Source organism: Misgurnus anguillicaudatus, chromosome 12 (genome assembly GCF_027580225.2).
Source record: "Misgurnus anguillicaudatus chromosome 12, ASM2758022v2, whole genome shotgun sequence".
Lineage (NCBI taxonomy): Eukaryota > Metazoa > Chordata > Actinopteri > Cypriniformes > Cobitidae > Misgurnus > Misgurnus anguillicaudatus.
In genome coordinates this window covers 9,973,511-9,993,657 of record NC_073348.2, presented here as the reverse complement: position 1 = coordinate 9,993,657, position 20,147 = coordinate 9,973,511, and the positions used below count along the sequence as shown (strand labels likewise).

General features: G+C 37.6%; 1 protein-coding gene across 5 annotated transcripts in view; it reads left to right on the top strand.

Annotated features, from left to right (window-relative positions):
- The window catches only part of psd3l (pleckstrin and Sec7 domain containing 3, like), a 106,190-nt gene that overhangs the window by 35,764 nt on the left and 50,279 nt on the right, over nt 1–20,147 (top strand). For 3 of the 5 annotated variants that reach the window (XM_055206805.2, XM_073873900.1, XM_055206806.2), the window contains one exon: nt 16,135–16,326. In XM_055206805.2, the coding sequence (XP_055062780.2) occupies nt 16,135–16,326 (192 nt within the window). Of the gene's footprint in view, nt 1–3,487; nt 3,626–6,381; nt 6,561–16,134; nt 16,327–20,147 lie in introns of those variants that run through there. The other 2 variants (XM_055206808.2, XM_055206809.2) reach the window with 2 other exon arrangements.

Here is a 20,147-nt window from a genome sequence, read left to right as displayed (position 1 = left end):
GCACTGCTACTGCTATTCGCTGCTAGTCTGAATGCAGCTTTAAGCTTCATGATGAGCAACCATCTATCAAATATCCAAACAAACATAGAAGCCATCTAACAAAGTAATTTGAAACCATCTAAAACACTGTATATGCACATTGACACTATATAATTATCCTTAAACAACATAGCAACAACATAGCAACACGCTAAAAAACTATTAGGACATCTTAGTTACCACATAACAATGCACTATAAATCACCCAGAATACTTTAGTAACACATACCAAGATCCTGGTAAACAACATCATGAGTCATGACAACATTTTTGATACAGGCAAACACCAAACAGATTTTAGAAAACGTACAAATGTAGTTACATTAAACTCTGGATTCTGTGTATTCTTAAATACAGCTTTGTATATGAAGCTCTTATTAAGACTTGAAGGAAATAATAATATATAAAGAAACACTTCACATATCTGAAGAAATAGCTGATAATGTAAGCAATCTTTAGAGAACTCAGCTGTTTCTTCAGCTAAAGGTGATTTAGTGTCTGACATCACAGACAGTTTATCATAGCATTATTTATTATATTGATAAGGTGGTGGTCTGGGCTCCTGGTACAGACATGAATACTCTGAGAACAGCAATATTCTTCTCCATTGATGTACAGTTGTGCTCAGGGCTGTCGCTATAGTGGGGTTAAAGGTGGTAATAATTATAGGGGGCCACACTGCCCAGAGGGCCCCACAAAATCCAGAAGTTATGCTATGCAGGCCCTCATTTGGTTAATAAAGAAAAGCACATAATTTTCTTGTTACTGTACCAGCGTCTGCTCTGCTGCCGACCTACGCCGTCAAAGTCCACTTCTTTTTTGCGCTATTGTAAATAAAATAGAAAAATGACACAAGGCATGTCACAAGCATTATTACACATCTGTCGGCTGTTGATGTGATTTATTACAGTCAAGAAAACATGAATACAACACTGTTCTTGGATGGATACATGTATTGTCTTTGTTTAATAATATACTATGCAGTACCATAATATATTTATTTAAAATTAAGTAATTTAAGTGGTTTTATTTTTACATTTGACCGCATTCATTTACTTCAACTGTTTGATAACAGCTGACTAATACAACTATTGGAAAAACTGGAAAAGCCATTATATTTCGGGTCCTTTTTTATAAAAAAATTATGTAACAATTTCTTATCTTTTGTTATTGTATTAGTTTGTCATCAATAATTGCATGAGGCTTTAAACAATGTTTCTTTAGTTAATGCTAAATGGCATTGTTTTGATGTAACATTTAAAAAGCACCTATTTTATTGCTAAAAACAACCCTTTTTTGTGTATTTGGTACAATGTGTTTGCATGGTTTATGGTAAAAGAAACACATTATTTTCCACATCCACATTTTTGTAGCTCCAGATTTCATTCTCTTCCTGAAATGCATGGATTTGAAAAGCTCTGTTTCCCTGATTGGCCAGCTAATCTGTACGTTTTGATTGGCCTGAATACCTCTGACGTCACCCAGAAATGTGACGCTCCTTACCATGTTTGTAAGATTCGTTCACAATGCAATGCTAACAGGAGTTAACTTATAGGCTGTGAATCAAAACGGGAGGAATTATGATAATGTCGGTCTTGTCTACATCACCAATCCCAGGAAGTAAACTGTTCCCTACAATCTAGGGCTGCACGATAAATCGCATGTGTTTGTAATGCGCATCTCGTCGGTAATGCCGGTGCCTTGATTAGTATTAAATCGCCAACAGCTGTTTTCAGATGGCGCGACATTAACTACACAGAGCCGTAGTTCACCGACAATCGGGACAATTTCGCATTAATTATCGCGGACGTATCGGCTGCGATATGTATGCGATATGGCCCAGCTTATCAGGGAACTACGGCTCTGTGCAGTTAATGTTGCGCCATCTGAAAGCAGCTGTTGGCGATTTAATACTAATCAAGGAACCGGCATTACTGACGTGATGCGCGTGGTATCGCATGCGATTTATTGTGCAGCCCTACTACAATCCGTGTGTTTGTTGTAGTCCAATAAAAAAGATTTACGTTGGAGATGATAACATCATTGTTTACTTGGGGGTTTGTACCTTTTGCATATCATCAACATGTACTAATACACACCAAACGAAAATGTAAAAACATGAATTTTGAAAGTTTTTGTGTGTTTTGCATTTCAGTAAAACTATATTTGCATTTATTTAAGTTGTCCGTTTTGTTATTATGTTTGAAATCCTTATTAGGTTGCACGCTGGCCTACATCCTTATATTGTACCGTGGGTTAACACCAGCCTCGCTTGAGATGTCAAAATTGCGTCTACCGTGTCTAGTTTGCCGCTTTAACATTTTGAGTTTACTCGCTTCACTCGTGCATGAAAGCCGCGCATGAAATTCTAGTCATCGAGACATTCACGTCATGGGAGGGCCTTTCATAGACTTCTGCGACTCCACTCGCTTCTTGTAATCATGTCACTACTAGAGCAAGCTCCTGATTAGTTAACGCGGCGTGTTTTTCCGCCAAAGTTCAAATTTTTCAACTCGCACGTTTTCCGCGCCAACGCTCAATTCGCGCTATTCGAGTCAATTCGAGACCTCCAGACGCGCATCAGTGAGTCATAACATTGACTTTACATTGAAATCACTCGCGCTTGACGCCTCTACCATGGCTGGTCTGAACGCAGCATTACACTGTATATGATATGGGTGAAGGGTGGTGGGGGCCCAGATTTATTTTTTCAGGGGGCCCAGAATTCTCGCTACGGCCCTGGTTGTGGGACAAGTAAGATGTGATTGTTGGTGAGTGTGATATTTGTCCCATCCCTCTTCCACTCTGATTGGAGAGTTGGGTAAAAATGACAAACACTGCTTTTTACACAAAGTTGAAAATATTTAAACTCTCTGACCAGAAAAATGAGAATTGTCATCTTGTCTCTTTCTTTGCTAAAAAAATGATTTGAAAGTTTTTTTTAATAAATCGGGGTGACATATACTATGGTAAAATCCTGAGTCAGGTGTTATCTTAACGAAAAAGAGATACTGGGTGTGTACTGCATGTGTAGCCGAACACAGCGAGTCTAAGTTATTCCTCATCCGCCTCAAATTTCACAGTCCTGCCCTTCCGCTCAAGGCTGAGCACTTTACATCAGACGATAAAACACAGCGTAAAAAACAAAACAGCCCTGGATATCCGCACTTAAATCCATACTGACTGTGTGCTTTCACAGTGAATTTTGCCATTGAAAGACTTGAAGAGTTGTTCTTGTGTTGATCTATCTAATGAGAGTACAGACCGTATCAGTTAGTGAGAGATCTTCTGCTGTTATTCCTGCGTTCTTCAGATGCCTGCAGAGAATCTGAGGTCAGTCTCAGTTGAAATGTGGGAGCAGGAATAGAGAAGTTGAAGAATGTTTGGAGAAGGTGGGAGGGTCATGCTTTCACTTCATACTTTCAGTATAAAGGAGAATTAAAGATTAACTCACTTCACTTATTTTAGTGTAGATGGATGAAGATCTTTACTGAAGTTTCTCATTATTGAAGAAGACCTGTAGTTTCTTTTGTAGTACGGTTCAGTACCATTTGTCCTTGATGTTTTTCGGCGTGTCATTTCTCAGGTTAGTGCTTCTTCTCCTTGACTGTTGTCGGCATGTGATGTGAATTTTCTTTATTTGTGTCTCTGTTATGCAAGGCTCTTTGTATTGTACTTGTTAATTCATTCAGTTTACACACAAACTCCTTCTCTTTCCTCTTTTAATACATCAATAGTAAGAGTTTTCTTACTTTAAGATTTCCCTATCTCTTGGCCCTTAACTTTATTAGTTTGTCCTAGTGGAAGAATGATTTCCTGCCTCCTTATCATGGGAGTAAATCATTTCTTATCCTGATATAGATTCTGCTGTGACATTGCAAAGAATGTTCTTCTCATATCAAGATAAAGCATCTTAAATGTGCCTATTTTGTTTATTTAATTGATTCTCATTGATCCGTGCATTTGTTGAGTTTTTCTCATAGCTGTTCATCATACCAAGTTTTACACTTATAACAACGCCTTGTTTGTAAGCAGGATGCATAATCTGTGGTCGGTTTATTGACAGAATATTGGCTTGGTTAAGTCCAAACCTCTGCTATCTTAATAACACAATATTGTTAAATCTTAAAGGACAAGTTGGGTATTTTATTTACACTTAAAGCCCTGTTTTCAGATTGTTTATGATAAAATAGAACGGTTTTGACTGAAATTTTGACATATGACGCTGGCCCAAGAATTTTCGTGTGTTTGTTGTATTACCCCCCACCTCTACAATGGCTGCATAGGTGCACTGGAACAATCCTTCCTAAAATGCAATAAACTTTAATTTACAAAGACGTGAAACTCACCGAGTGGTCAAGGGTGTTCACTGATATGCTCACACAAAAATCGCTGCAAAAGACGCACTCCAACAGGTTTTATGGTAGTTTTTGTCCAACTCCATTGACTTGTATTAGATGTGCTGTGAGGTACGGTATTACTCCGCGCCGGGAACCTTGTTTGTATTCTTGCAATTGGCAAAGGTGGATTATTGCCACCAACTGGTCTGGAGTGTCTATTATTCAAGCTCTCAGCGGAAGAATATAAGGGTGTGAGGGGTTTGGAAAAGTAGGTTCACAAGTTTACAACGAATGCTAAAACACCTGTTGGAAAGCATCTTTTGCAGCGATATCAGTGAACACCCCTGACCACTCTGTGAGTTTCACGTCTTTGTAAATGAAAGTTTGGTGCATTTTGGGAGGGATTGTTCCGGTGCACCTGTGCAGCCGTTGTGGAGGTGGTGGGTGATACAACAGAAACCGAAAATTCTCGGGCCAGCATCATATGTCAACATTTCTGTCAAAACCGTTCCATTTCATCATAAACAATCTGAAAACAGGGTTTAGGTGTGAAATACCAAACTTTTCATTTAATAAAATAATAGATTACAAACACTTGGCTTATATACATTGTCAATTCTGTATATACAGTACACGAGCGTGCTATTCTGCAGTGCAGTTGAAGTTCTCATTGCATCTTAACCCGTACATTTCCTATTCAACCCTTTCCAGTAATGGCTTTTACATGAATGTAAGCTTCACATTAAAATAGTTTGTGCATGATCTCAACACATGTAGACAAGCTTCCTGAGGTCATGCTGCTGGCTGCATGTTTATAATGTGAATCTAACACAAACACAATGTGTGTCTAACACATCTCTGCCTGTTTCTTCCTTACACACTAAGAAAAGATGTGTACGTTTTTTAACACTTTGTTCTGTGTTATTCTATTTAACACATTATGGGGCAATTTCCCAGATTAATCCAGGACTAGGCCTTAGTTATTTTTGGACATTTCAGTAGTTTTTACAAACAAACCTTACAAAAAACAATGCTGGTGTGCATCTTAAGACAAAACAAGGGCACTGATACTGTATGTGTTAAGATATGTCAGTGCAAGATGTTTTTAAATAAAGGCAGCTCAAACATGCAGTTTAGTCTGGCACTAGGATAAGTCATGTCCGGGAAACCGGCGCTATGTGTTATTTTAATGTACAAATAAATAAAAGGGACAACGCAAGATGTGTTTAAACAACGCAAAGTGTGTTGTTCCAAAAATAACACTAAATAACATTAAATGTGTTGTCCTTAACTAGACACAACGGGGCGGTTTCCCGGACAGAGATTAGACTAGTCCTAGATTAAAATAAATGTGAGAGCTGTCCAAACTGAAGGCCACTTGCACTGACATATCTTAAAATGCATCGGTGCCATTTGTTTTGCCTCAAAATGCACACAAGTAATGTTTTTAGTAATGCATGTTATATTTCCTAATTAAAATAAGGCTTAGTCCTGGTTTAAGATAATCCCTGTCTGGGAAACCTTTAATGGTGTACTTCTTTCTACTTTAAAGTCTGTTTTACAAGACACCAACAGAGAAAATAACATTGGGTTTTCGTTCAGAGAAAGAGGTGCGGTCATTCTGTCAGTTTATAATGTTGTGCTCTCATATACGAAATGTTCTAGTTGTGGTTCTCACATGCCACATAAAGTCTTTTCTCTCATCCCAAACATCAAGACAGAAGTGAGTGAGAAAGAGAGACATGGTCCAACTGAAAGTAAACTGCCTCTTTAAATCTTTCAGACTGTGTTACTAAAAAAGATAAACAATTGTTGATGTCAGTGGAAAAGAAAAATAACAAATGTTTAGAAAATACGCGTGTAAATGAAAGTGTCTTGCAGTGATATTAGATGTGTGCGTCATTCAGTAGTTTACATGCATGCTTAGTAGGGTGTAGTGTGCTTGATAGCGTTGAGAACACGCCCTCAATTCTTCAGCCTTTGGGAGTTTTCTGTCAGTATTTCTGTCAGTGTTTAAACAGCTTTTGTCCCGAAGACGCTACCCCGCGTTTAACATTGAATCTTCTCGTGTTACCCGGTGTGCTGGTTGAACTTTAACTGTGCATCTGAGGCGGAATGGTCGCGATCGGGATGCGATTTAAAGTGCCGCGAGTGTGTGCGCTCTGGACGTGAAATATGCAGGTAAACAAAGACTCCGTTAAAACAAACTCCACGCGCGCGACGCTCGCTATTTAAACGCTGCACGCGCGCCGAACGCGAGTTTTTACTTCTTTCAGTCAGATAACTTCGGTCTGTCGCGATGCTGCACGCACGCGAAGCACTTTTATTACTCGTAAAACTTTTCTAGTTGTTCAAGCTCATCTATCTCACGGATGTGCGCGTGCACTCTTAACATGGTTATCCTGTAACGTTAGCTCTATTCTTAAACTTTATTTCGAGTTGGATAACGATGTTGATGTTGAATAAAGTCATTCAGATCTGTTTATATAAAGATGCTGATATCAGTTAAGCTGATCTGTCTTACTGATAATGATCGTTTTTATACATGGTGGTATTGATGTAGTTACGATCAGCCACTATTACCAGCTAGTTCTGTCCAAATAGTATTATCATACTAGTACAAACAACGTTATCCCTTTAAAGTAACCATGCTTTTTTCTGTAGTTATTGTTGGTGGCAATGATAGCCATGGTTTTACTTCAGTTACTGCGGTTCAACCATGTTTTTTGTAGGAAAACCCTTATTTATAAAACCATGGTTTAACCATAACCATGTTATTTTTAACTGAAGTAGGGGTTATAAGCGTATAATTCATCATGGAAGCATGTATCTGTTTACACATTGTACATCTGTGTCATTGACAAAATCCATATGTTTAAAATCTGATTATTCAGATTATTCAGACTGATATCTGCCAATACCGATAGTCTGGGGGTTATATTTACTAAATACTGAAGATTAAATTTTCTAAATGTTATTCGTTCACTTTATGTTGAACATTAAACTAGTGATGTTTTTATTTAAAAAAATGTATCCACAGAGTTCAAATTAATGCTTTTGGTTGACAGGATATATCGGCCGTGACTATCGGCTGTTTTTAAACTATTGTCCGACAACGATACTGAGAAAATTTGCTTTTACTGGCTGATATCGATTTTCGGCCAATATATTTGGTGCGTCTCTAGTCCTGATGAACATCTGATTCTTATTGCCAACAAATGACATGACTTACAATTGATAATTAACCATTATTTGACCAGGATGAATGTGCTTGGACATAAAACTTTACCCACCAAATAAAAAAAAGTCTTTTGATGAAAGAATAATGATTAATGATAATGCAACACAACTTGCCTGCTGACACTCACCACTAAAACAAACACATTTTTTCTCAAAATATTATCATTAAGTATCTCTCGTGATATGAGCCCATTCATTTTACATTCGATGTTTGATATGAGATTAAAGAAATAAGGTGTTAGTGATAGATGATAAAGATTGTGTGATGTAACAGACTCATCCAATATCTCACATAAACATCTCATCTTTAAAACTCTCTGTAGTTTCATTTGAGGAGTTTTTGCCATGAGGTATTGATGTCTGATATTAGTGTACATAGTTTTTGGTGTACGTATACATTTATTTATCTTTAGCATCACTTCTCTCTTGTGTAATTGACTGAGCAGCTCAGACCCTGTGCAAAAGTAATACAAGGTCATAAACACGTGTTTTTGTCTGTTCTCGGCTCATTCTTTTTGGTATAGGTCACGCTTTTCCAGCTCATTACAGATGTTTCACTTGTTTGAGTCAGTGTGCTCAGATGTACCGTAGGGCTATGAGAGATAACAAACACTTCTTAGTGTTTTACAGTGCTTAGGGTGGAGGTCTCTTACATATCTCATTGTCTCTTAATCATGTTCTCTGCTCGCTTGCTGTTTTTTATTTTATTATTTTACTTTTCGACTGTTTGATGTGACGCTATGCGTTGCACATATACATAGATTGAGTTGTGTTTGTCTTTTTGATGTTATTATTTACAGGAGGGTTTAGATTAAGCCAGGAATAGTTCTTAAGTTATGACATTTAAGTCATTTTTACAAACATACCTTACAAAAAACAATACTGGTGTGGCTCTTAAGCAGGGGCAGTGTTTGCGTATTACCATACACTAGCATTCAGACAAAACACCAGAAATCAACCGGAATAATGATGCTCATTAAAGATAATTTTAAATATTTTTAGTAGAACATATCTGAATATTGGTACATCAAGGATAATTTACACCCGTGTTTGACTTCATGCTATAACACAGGAACCGACAGGCTGATGACATCAAAGTGCCGCGAGAGCAGTTCGAAAGCAAACTCCAATGATTTCTGGACTCACCCTCGCGGGACTTTGATGTCATCAGCCTGTCGTTCTTGCAGCGCAGCTTAAAGTCGAACACAATCAATAATAGTGGGGATGATGATTGCTGCTATTATAATCGTCATCTCACTTAAAGATTGTGTAGTTCTTTACCTTTATTTTTCGGAAGTAAAATCCTTTGTTTCACAGTTCTCTCCCACACTTGCGCTATGCATATTGCATACATTATTCCAGAAGTAATATGATTTGTTAAGCAGTCGAAGTAAATTGTATTAATTATTTGCAAACATTTTTGAATATGGCAGTTGTGGAATGAAAACTGCATGATGACAAAAGATAAGACTTGTTTTTGCATTTAGCCCTAAGAGTTTTGTTTAGTGTTTTAGTCTTAGTTGGTTAACTTTTCTGCTTTATCACATCATTTAAAAGTCTTTATTGTGTGTTTATTAAGTGTTTATTGGCGGTTGTCATGACAAGATTTCTGAAGAGATGTCACAGTATGTTTTGTTTTGATATTATCTTGTTTTAGTTTATCTGTTGCTGGAGTTTCACTTAGTTAAAAATTACAACATTTGAAAAACATTTTAAAACAACCATGATTTTCAGTTTCTATTTTTGTTTTTCATTTGTATTGCTTCTGTATGGTTGTCTGTACAGGGCGATTTATAGTTGTGCGTAGGTTCTACGCCGTACCTTCGGTGTAGGCTATCCGTAGCCTGTGCGTAGCTCTGCGTAGCTCTGCGTAGCCTGACGCGCACCTCGCAAAACAGGTAAAAAAACTGCGTCATAGGTATTTCCGTTTGTGATGGTGAAAACAAAGAATTGCCAAGTTGAGGAGTGATTTAACTCAAACTGCAACAAAAGTCGCTGTTTATTTACATCCATCATTGCTGGTCTTCTTAAATTATACACAACAAGTTGCTGTTTCTTCTTCTTTGTGGCTTAACTTGCTAAGCTTCTTCTTCTTTGACGTTCGCGCTGCTACTGTGGTTACACGCGTGGTTACTGCCTACCTGCGCGCGTGTTTGCACATCGACGTGGACGACGACGCAAAAGTATAAATGAAAACCGACGCGGAACCTACACCATCACGGCTATGCCGTAGGACCTACGCACGACTATAACAAGCCCTTAAGTGTACATCCGTGCAATCTTAGTATTTTGTACAGGTTGGTGGAGTATGTAAACATATAATTGTTATTTGAGAATGGCCGCCTTGTACGATTAAATTTTGCTATACCCTAGGTTTTCGTGAAACACCGCCACTGCTCTAAAGACAATTCAAAGGCTGATATATGTTAAAATATGATGATGCAAGATATTTTTACATTCAAGCAGCTCAAACATGCATTTTAGTCTGGTACTAGGACGGGGGCCTCATGCACCAATTTTTTAAAGGGGGCACAGTGTGCACAGCTCACAGAAATTTGTGCATATACAGACATCAAACAAAATATAATAAAGCTTTCAGTCTTTTCGATGGCACTTACATTTCTATCAATCTGAGTGCTCCTGCCTTCATGCAAAATCCTTAAAAATAAAAGTGTTGACTAACTTTCATATCAAATACTATTCAGTCGGAATAATGATATATTGGCATCATATTTACATCTGAAACTGCATGTTTTGTTAATTTACGTTTTGTTTAATGACTTGTTTTAATTGTGTCTTTAATTCATTTTCCACAACAACTGCATTATCCTATAAAATTAATGTAATTTTAAATCCATAAGGTATATAGCCTAAACAACAAAAATGACAGCTATAGCCACGTGATTTATTTTAATGTTTAATAATGATTTAAAAAAATATGTTTAGATTAAATTATTAGAGGAACAGATTTTTGCGTTAAATTTTACATCATATGTGAACATGTGTGATTCCGCGCCCCCGTGAACTCTGGTGAACTTTGGCGTTGTACCAAGAAGATGAATCTAGAAATCCCTACTAATATAACGTCGAGACGGTCACATTTTAAACCATACATTCAGACGCTGACATCTGCCACCAGAATAAAGTAATGTAACACGATCAAAACACTATCAAAAAGGCAAAAATCTCAGAAAAGTGACAAGGATGCAGCACATAATTCAATTCAATTCAATTCAATTTTATTTATATAGCGCTTTTCACAATACTCAATTGTTTCAAAGCAGCTTTACATTAATAGAAGCAGTAAAAGCACAGAAAAACGACAGATAGCATAACATAATACACAATAGCATAAGCAGTCAAATTTGCTGCGGCTATAACACGACATTATGAGCGAGCATATTACTAAGTTAACGTCTAGAAGAAGAAGCAAAGTTAAGCCCAAGCAGGCTACCTCCCCGGGGTAAAAAACCCCCTAGGAGAAAAAAAACAAAAACCCCGGGTTGTTTAGCCGAGGAAATAAAAATAAAAGTCCTAGGAGGGAAAAACCCTTGGGAGATATACATGTATATACACACATATAGACGGATAAGGAGCTTAAGCGGAGATTAAGCAGAGATTAAGCGGATATTGAGCGGGTCCTGCCGGTGGTCGTTGGTCAGGCATCAGCTGGGCATCACATTGAAGGACGACCAGTAGATCAGAGGTGTGCCGACTTTCACATCTACCGGAACTGGGTCTGTTTGTCCCATTGTCCTCAGGGTCAATGGGACCCAGGGACGAGACAGGGAGAGAAAAACAAAATCATATTAGCGTAGGGGCCGTTCACATGTAATGCAAGTGTCACACAGTGATGTGGTTTTAAATAATATTGTGCATATTAAACTGATTAAAAAACAAGTAACAGATTAATGGACGCTTTGTTGCTTTTGAGGTTGCACGCAAAATCCATTTGGCTGAAAAAACCGAGGGGGCATGTGCCCCCTCAGTTTGAATGGGCATGACACCTCTGTACTAGGATAAGCCCTGTATGGGAAACTGCCCCACAGTATATTTTATCTGCTTTAGTTTGCTCAGACACTCAGCAGATGGCGCTGTTGTTTAATCTGTTTGTGTCAGCAAACTAAAAACAGTGTGAATAAGCCTCAGTATTTATTTAAAATGTATGATCATATATTTTCAAGATGTGTTTATAGATCAGAAGCAAATATCTACAGAGAAGACTCGCTGTAACACATGACACCAGTTTTGTTTGTTTCTTTTATAAACATCATACTTCTTAAATCTGTACTCAGATCATTCAGATAAAGATGTATTCTGCTCTTTAATTTTCCATCAGTGGCTATATAAAATGTGTCAAGAACTAGAATGAAACAGATTGGTTCAGAGATGATGTCATCTCTTGAACAGAGGATGATGGGCGTGAGCATTTGTTTCGTCTGAGCTGTTTCTTATGTATTTTTGGGGTTTTTCTGTAGTGATGTAGCAGGTTTGCAATGAGGCCGATCACACCAAACATGTTTTAAATGCTTAAAAATGCGAGGCGGATAACACTGCTTTTATTTGATTGACTTCAAAAGAGAAGAGTGTGCTGAGTTTTTTTTATATTGCTAGGCAACCACGTGGCAGCTGTCTTGTCAATCAAAATATTAAAGCAAGCACTCTTCAAACTCTGGTTGTCATACTAGCAGAAACTTCAAAAAGAGGACGCACGCTCTGACCTTTATCGAGTGTGAGAGGTGCACAAACACGCAGTATTTCAAATCACTGTAAACTTCGGTCACCAAAACAGAAGGCCCACCTTTCCCCTCATTTGATTGGACAATAGAAATAACGTTAATGACCTAGGGTGCTTTACTGCTCAGAGTTAACTTTTTCAACTGTAGCCGCTCAGAGTAGAGGTCTTCTCGGGTCGAAAGAAATGTACCCGACCCGAAATGACCCGAATCACTTCATACCTAAACCCGTCGTGCATAAATAAAAACATTTTAAAGAAAGACCCTACCCAAGACAGACCCGAGAAAATTAGACCCGAGTCCAACCTGAACCAGTGGCAATTGTTTTTTTTTATCTGACTGGACCCAAATGTAAACGGCACTAACAAGTGTTCAGTCTGCAGCCCTGCAGGCACCAGTCAGACAGAAAGAAACCCCGGTGGCCTTGCAACTTATTTGGTGAGCTGCTCCATTTATTTTACTTTGTTATCTAATGACGAGGCAGCTTAAATCTGCATTGAAAATTGAATGACTGGTCTGGCTCAATGAAAATTAACCTGATAGTTGTCATCAATGCCCATTATGTTTAAACAATGAGAAATAAAATAATTTTTAAGTGTTAAAACCTCTTTATTTAATGCTTTATTTATTTTATTTTAACAGCAAACAAAAACAAACAAACACACAAACAGTCTTAAAAGGTCTTAATGTCCAATACTCGCATGTGACAACCAACCCCGCAAACTATGAGACAACCATCCCCAACTGACTTTTTGACAAATATGCTAAGCTAGCTGCCACACGGCTTTAACTTGATAGCTAAAAGATGACTCAAAATAAAGCTACTACTTTTGGCTTTTTAATGAGTGTTTTGTTTTTGAATTACTAATATCCTACAAGATCTCAACACAAAAACAACACCAACATAAAAATTTACTCTGACCCATGAAAATAAAAAATTGTCTCCTAACCTCAATGTTTTGTGTCTGCTCAGCAAAATTTCAAGTGCAAATGAGTAAGCTATTAAAGGCTAACACATTGATATCAAAATTGTACCACAGCGCCATGTAGTATGTCTGGAATAAGCAGTGTGACAACCAGCCCGGTCTCCCCTATCCGGTAAAAACAACAGACGGATCTAACAAGAATATCTGAATTTAACATTATTTTACAAATAACGTAAGCTAGCTCGATACCTTATTGCTGACTGTATGCAAAGTTACGAGCTTAATTTAACAACACAAAGATGGGCTATTATTGTCTGCTTTTAAACAGCCATGTGCAGTTATCCGGTTCATTTTCGAAAGAGCACCACATATAATAAATGTTCTGCGTTTCATTTCGTTTTCCGTGTCTGTCTCGTTATTAACAAAATAAAGTAGACTATATAGCAGGAACCTTACAAACTTCTCATGATGCGCTGATGCGGGCGGCGGAGAAGCACGTCTAAATAACACGTGAGCCGGTGGCAAAAAACTGACATCCCGAAGTTAAAACGAAATACTTAAATTCGTCTGCAATCTGAATTACCAAACAATCAGAAATACATATAAATACATTTTCATGTATATTTTACATTAAAGTCTGTAAAAGACAGTATAGATAAAGTGAAAAAGCATTAAATAAGTCGTAACCTTTCGGTGGCACATTAAAAACAAACATTCAAATAGCATTTTTTAAATTCGAATTATTATTGCAGATCGAATATTCAAAAATTCAAATATTCGTGCCCATCTCTAGTCGCAAGCGCTCTTGGAAAACAGAGGTGGGGTTGCAAAAGGACATTGACGCACACACGCGTGAGAGTTTGGGTCTTCTCGGGTCTGTTCAGCAAAAACACATTCATTTTAACTTACCTGAGACATAATGCCGCTAATATTATACCCAACCTGTGTCAGAGACACATGTGAAACTTTTAGACGGGTCAGGTCTTGGGTCGGACCTCGAGTTTTTGCTCAGAGCACTTCTGCAAAACACGTGGCGCAACAGGCGGCAAAACGCTTACTGCCCATAGAAAACCATTCAAAAAAGGCACATCCCATTGCCATAAATGTATTCTGTGTAATCCGCCCCTTAACTCTTTCCCCGCCATTGCCGAATTAACAATGGCGAGTTAACTCGTCAATTAGAAAAAAAACCTTCCCTGCCAATTATGATTTTTTTCGGCATTCCGCTATTATCCACAAGATGACGCTCTTACCCAACTTATAGACGGTTTCATCGGACGCACATGCGCTGACGCGATACACGTCTGGATCCGAACTTTACTTCCAGTTTCGTTTTTTTAATGGTCTGACTAGTTGCCCAGAAGCAATGTCAAACAGTTCAAACTACGTGTATTTTTATCATCGCACTGAATCGGATCTCTATCAAAAGACCTGGGATTAAACTTTTTTTCTTTCATTTGTATGTTTATATATTTAAAGAAAAACATTTTCTCAAAGGCATTAAACTTTTGTGGAAATCATAAAAATGCTGGTGCTGGCTGGCAACTTTTTTTTAAGACACTGGCGGGGAAAGAGTTAAGGAGCATTGGTCTCATGTAAAATGTGTCCGATTGTGCAATCCAAACCTCTGAATTTAAATTTAAAGTGATACTCCAGCCAAATATCAAAACTACCACATGATTTACTCACCCTCAAGCAATCCGAGATACATGTCCATTATCTTTCAGATGAACATATTTGGAGTTATTTTAGTAAATATCCTTCCTCTTTCAAGCTTTATAATGGTAGTAAAACAGGAATCAGGGAACAACTTATGACTGTGTCTTAGATTGCTTAAGGGTGAGTTAATAATAGGATATTGTTGATATTTGGCTGTGATATCCCTTTAAATTTCTTTTTAATTCAGATTACCCCTAAAAAATTTTTTTTTGCATTTTTGCAGAAATAGAAATAAGGAAAAATAAATCACAGAAATCAGGAAAATCAGGACATGCATAGAGTACCGGTTATAATTGTAAGATTATTTGGGTATTATGGCAAAAAATTCATAGATGCATGCTACTGTAGTGATTCTATCTGTAAAAATAATTGTCTATTAGGTTGTAATTGATTTCTGGTCAAAAAGATGGTTGCATTGATTGATGACAATTACACGTCAGAAATCCCTGTCATTTCATCCTAGGCTCGTAATTTACCGTGATGCGTTATGAGAGGACAGTGTAAAGATCAATGAAAATCAAATGATAGGAAAATCAGGCTTACATGATAATATATCTTTGATCTAGTAAACACTCCAGCTGCTGAGTTTTGTACCAGCTGAAGCTTATTCAATAGCTCTGCAGGACACCCACCCTAGCAGTGAATTACAGTAATCAATTTGTGAGGTCATAAACGCATGAATAAGCTTTTCACCATCTGAAGCAGAAAGCATGTGCTGAAGTTTTGAAATATTTCTAAATCCCGAATAATTTTTTTGTAACATGCTGTTTGAAAAATGTACACAGTTCATTAAAAAAAACTTTTTTTGGAAAAAGAGAGTTTAAATTTGTTTAACTTCTTTGGACATTATCCTTTGAGCTACATAATTCCTTTATTATCTAAAAGGATTATGCTGAATAAACCAGTAGGTGCATCCAAACCTATGACTAGTAATGTATATAATAATGATTGCATGGTACCCCAAGGTATTTTAAAGAACACTATATTAGTACCTGCTTTGGGAGTATTGATTTTATTCCACCTCTAATGGCAAACACAGCTGTTGTATGGCAATAACAATAATTTCTGATCAAATGACTATTGATATCTCTGGAAACTAATGGATATCTCTCTTGTGTGTCATGTGTCATGCAGCAGCGATGCAGGGCTCAAGGACCCGCTGACAGACTGGGACTCGGTCATGGACTCTGATGAATGTCTTAAAGACACAGATGGTCTCCACAATGGAAGCCGCAGCGACCATGAAGCTGCCCAGCGCCTGGCCAAACGTCTCTTCCACCTAGAGGGTTTTCGCCGCTCGGATGTCGCCAAACATCTGGGCAAGAAGTGAGTACATTTAGCCATGAGTTCAATTCCATTGTTTCCTATTCTTATTCCTGTCTTGGACCTGTTATACACGGCAACCAGATGAGAGATGTGATATCAGCACAGAGCAGCTTTACATCTGCATGCAGAGGCAGGAGTCTGTATGGTGACTTCTGCAGGCTTGACTTCACTCTGCAATATGTAGAAAGAGCAGAGTGCTCAATGACGCATTTACAATGATACAATAAAATCAATAATTTAAAAAAAATTGATGAAGCTACAGTACTCTGCAGAAGTCTTACACTGTAAAAATGCCTTTCTTAGTTTGTATTTTTGTCTTGTTTTCAGTAGAGATATTGAGAAAATCTTAAATCAAGATGTATTTTCTTGATGAGCAAAAATAAGTGTAGTTTTTACACAAAAAAATATACAATATAACTCTTTCACCGCCATTGACGAGATATCTCTTCAAATAAGAGAAAACGCTTCCCCGTCAATGACGAGATTTTCAGTCTTTCCGCAATACCGCTATTATCCACCAGGTGGCGCCCTTCTGCATGTCCGTGTCTGTTTTAAAGATCGCTCTGAATGGGATCTCTATGAAAAGTCCGTCACAAAAATGGAATTATCTCTGCTTTTTGCTCAAAATGTGGTGTTTTTGCAGAAACCTACCCATATTCAAAAGCTGATTACAATAGAAACACTGAAGGTAGGATGAAACGTTTTTTTTGTTTGAAAGCAGAGGGTCTGTTCTTTCATTTGGTATATTGTATGTTTATATATTTAAAGAAGAACATTTTCTGGAAGGCATTAAACTTTGGTGAAAATCATGAAAAACGCAGGCGCTTTTTTAAAAAACGCTGGCGGTGAAAGAGGAATAGTCTACTCAAAGGAATAGTCTACTCATTTTCAATATTAAAATATGTTATTACCTTAACTAAGAATTGTTGATACATCTCTCTATCATCTGTGTGCATGCACGTAAGCGCTAGAGCACGCTGCGACGCTTCGATAGCATTTAGCTTAGCCCCATTCATTCAATGGTACCATTTAGAGATAAAGTTAGAAGTGACCAAACACATCAACGTTTTTCCTATTTAAGACGAGTAGTTATACGAGCAAGTTTGGTGGTACAAAATAAAATGTAGCGCTTTTCTAAGCGGATTTAGGGGGGGAGCTACGTTTTGTGGCGTGGTGGCACTTTTGGGAGTACTTCGACTCGGCGCAGTAACACCCTCCCTCTCCCATTATGAGAGGGAGAAGGGGAGCGGACTTTTCAGGCAGGTCGAAGTACTCCCAAAAGTGCTATTCACTTCTAACTTTATCTCTAAATGGTACCATTGAATGAATGGGGCTAAGCTAAATGCTATCGAAGCGTCGCAGCGCGCTCTAGCGCTTACGTGCATGCACACAGATGATAGAGGGATGTATCAACAATTCTTAGTTAAGGTAATAACATATTTTAATATTGAAAATGAGTAGACTATTCCTTTAAGAAAAAGCGTCTTAATTTAAGATTTTTTTTTAGATATTTCTACTGAAAACAAGACAAAAATTCTAAGTCATTTTTTGCAGTGTAGACACAAGATGCTTTGCCCAAAAGATGTTTATTTATATCTTCTGCTTGTTTGTGCTAGTAGGCAATATCAGTTTAAGTTTAAAAACATTATTTGCCATTAACAAAAAAATAAAGTGAGATTTTTCTCTTAATCAAGGGGTCCTGCACTATTACCCACACAGAGATCTCACCATCATCACGTCTGTCTGAGATTAAATGAAGAGAAAGATCAAACTAAAACGACCTCAATCCAGACATACTGTTGCTCCGAACAACTTACCTAAAGACCTGCATTAAAAATGTGAACCAAAGCTTTTAAAGCCACAGAGGTTTCGAACCAATAATATTGATTTGATTTAGTAAATTTATAGTATTCTCCTGATGTCACTCTTCAGGAATGCCCAGCTGGAGGACCAAAAAAATGCTTAAATACCTGATTGCGGTCTTGGCATCAGTACCTGTATAAGGGCAGGAATTCTTCACAAGATGTGAAGTTGAGCCCTGGCAAAGACTTGAAAGGCTGCAACTGGTGGTGTATATCTGTGTTTTTCTTCTTTTGTGAGGTGATACAAATATCATGGATTACACTTTAGCAAATGTAGTAGTTGACGAACAAAATCTTTACAGACCAGCTCAATCAGCCAGCAGATCTAAAGTTTACAAGTTACCTGAGCTAAACAAATTGGATATACTGGAATATCATCAATACATGGTATGAAAATCATTTATAGTTTCATGCTGAAGAAATCATTACTATAAGCTCTTGCTGATGACATAATTGTATTATTATATAGCGTACATTCAGAAATTAAATCTAAGCCTTATTTACCCGACTGTGGTGAGCTCAAGATCCTACTCCAACATTTTTTTTTTTAAACTGTCAGAAGTAAAGAGATCTGGGTCTGACGTGAAGTCAGATGCTAAACCATCTGTAAAAACTTGCATATTTAGGAAATAAAGCTTTAGACATGTGAGAGATTTTTCTCCTGTGCTGGAAGGTCTTGAGGTTCAAAGGTTTGCTCTGGAAAATGCAGATAGAGAGCAATGAGAAACATTACAACTCATGGCAGTTCTCTTCTGTGTAATTCATTTAGGGTTGGAAGCTGGTCATAAATAAGCACAAAGCAAAGCGTTATTGGTGCACGGATAGACAGGGCTCTTACTAACTCTCAAGCAAACACCTTTGTGTTGGCCAGTTTGAGTGTAAAAAAAGCACAGGGGCTTTTTTCATTATTAATGTCAGCATCGTTTATGTTTAACAGCTAACAAATTTTAAGTTACTTATCTTAAGGGGTCTAAAATAACGAAAATGACTTTTAAGACACTTTATTATAACTGAAAGTCCTGTGTAGCACATTTGAGGCACGTATGAGAGGATTGAAAAATCGTGATTCACATTTTAGCAAGAATCGTGCAGCCCTATTTTGGACCAATGGGATTTACAGTGGGTGGGGGTACCCAACACAACATTGTATGATCAATTCAATTCACTTTTATTTGTACAGCGCATTTCACAGTTTACACTGTTGCAAAGCAGTTTTACAAAAGGACATGTTTAAAAAATATTTAAAAATGTATCTTTAATGATTAAATAAATATATGAGTCTAAGTGCATCTCATAATTGAAAATGCCCATTTTATAATAAAATGTATCTTTACTAACATCAATAAATATTATTAGGGTATATTATGCTCTTTAAAAAATACATAGTTATGAATGTGTTTATTAGTGACTATTCAAAGTTAATACCTCTTAATAAAAAACATTTTCAGATGTTCATTAGCTGATGTTTAGTGTCGTCTATCAAGTTTTCAATACTTGTTTGTGCATATGTGTACTGTACTGGGACACTTACGTTATTCTTATTGAGTGTGCCCCCAATTTTTTCACTGTGCCCCTTAAAAGATTGTAAGCATTGAGCTCTGCACAGGCACTCATTCATATTCACAAGCACTCTCAGTGCCAGACGCAGTACTCCAGAGGAGAGAATTATTACTACAGCGCACTCTGCTGCACTACCGCCTGATCCTTTCTGTTCACATACATATCCTGTCTCACTCTACCCATGTCCACAGCCCCAGACATATCATGTCTCACTCTAGCTTTGTCCCCAGCCCCAGACATATTCTGTCTCACTCTACCACTGTCCACAGCGTCAAACATATCCTGTCTCACTCTTTTGCTGTCCACATCCTCAGACTTATCCTGTCTCACTTTACTGTGTCCACAGCCCCAGAAGTATCATGTCTCACTCTATCACTGTCCACAGCCTCAAACATATCA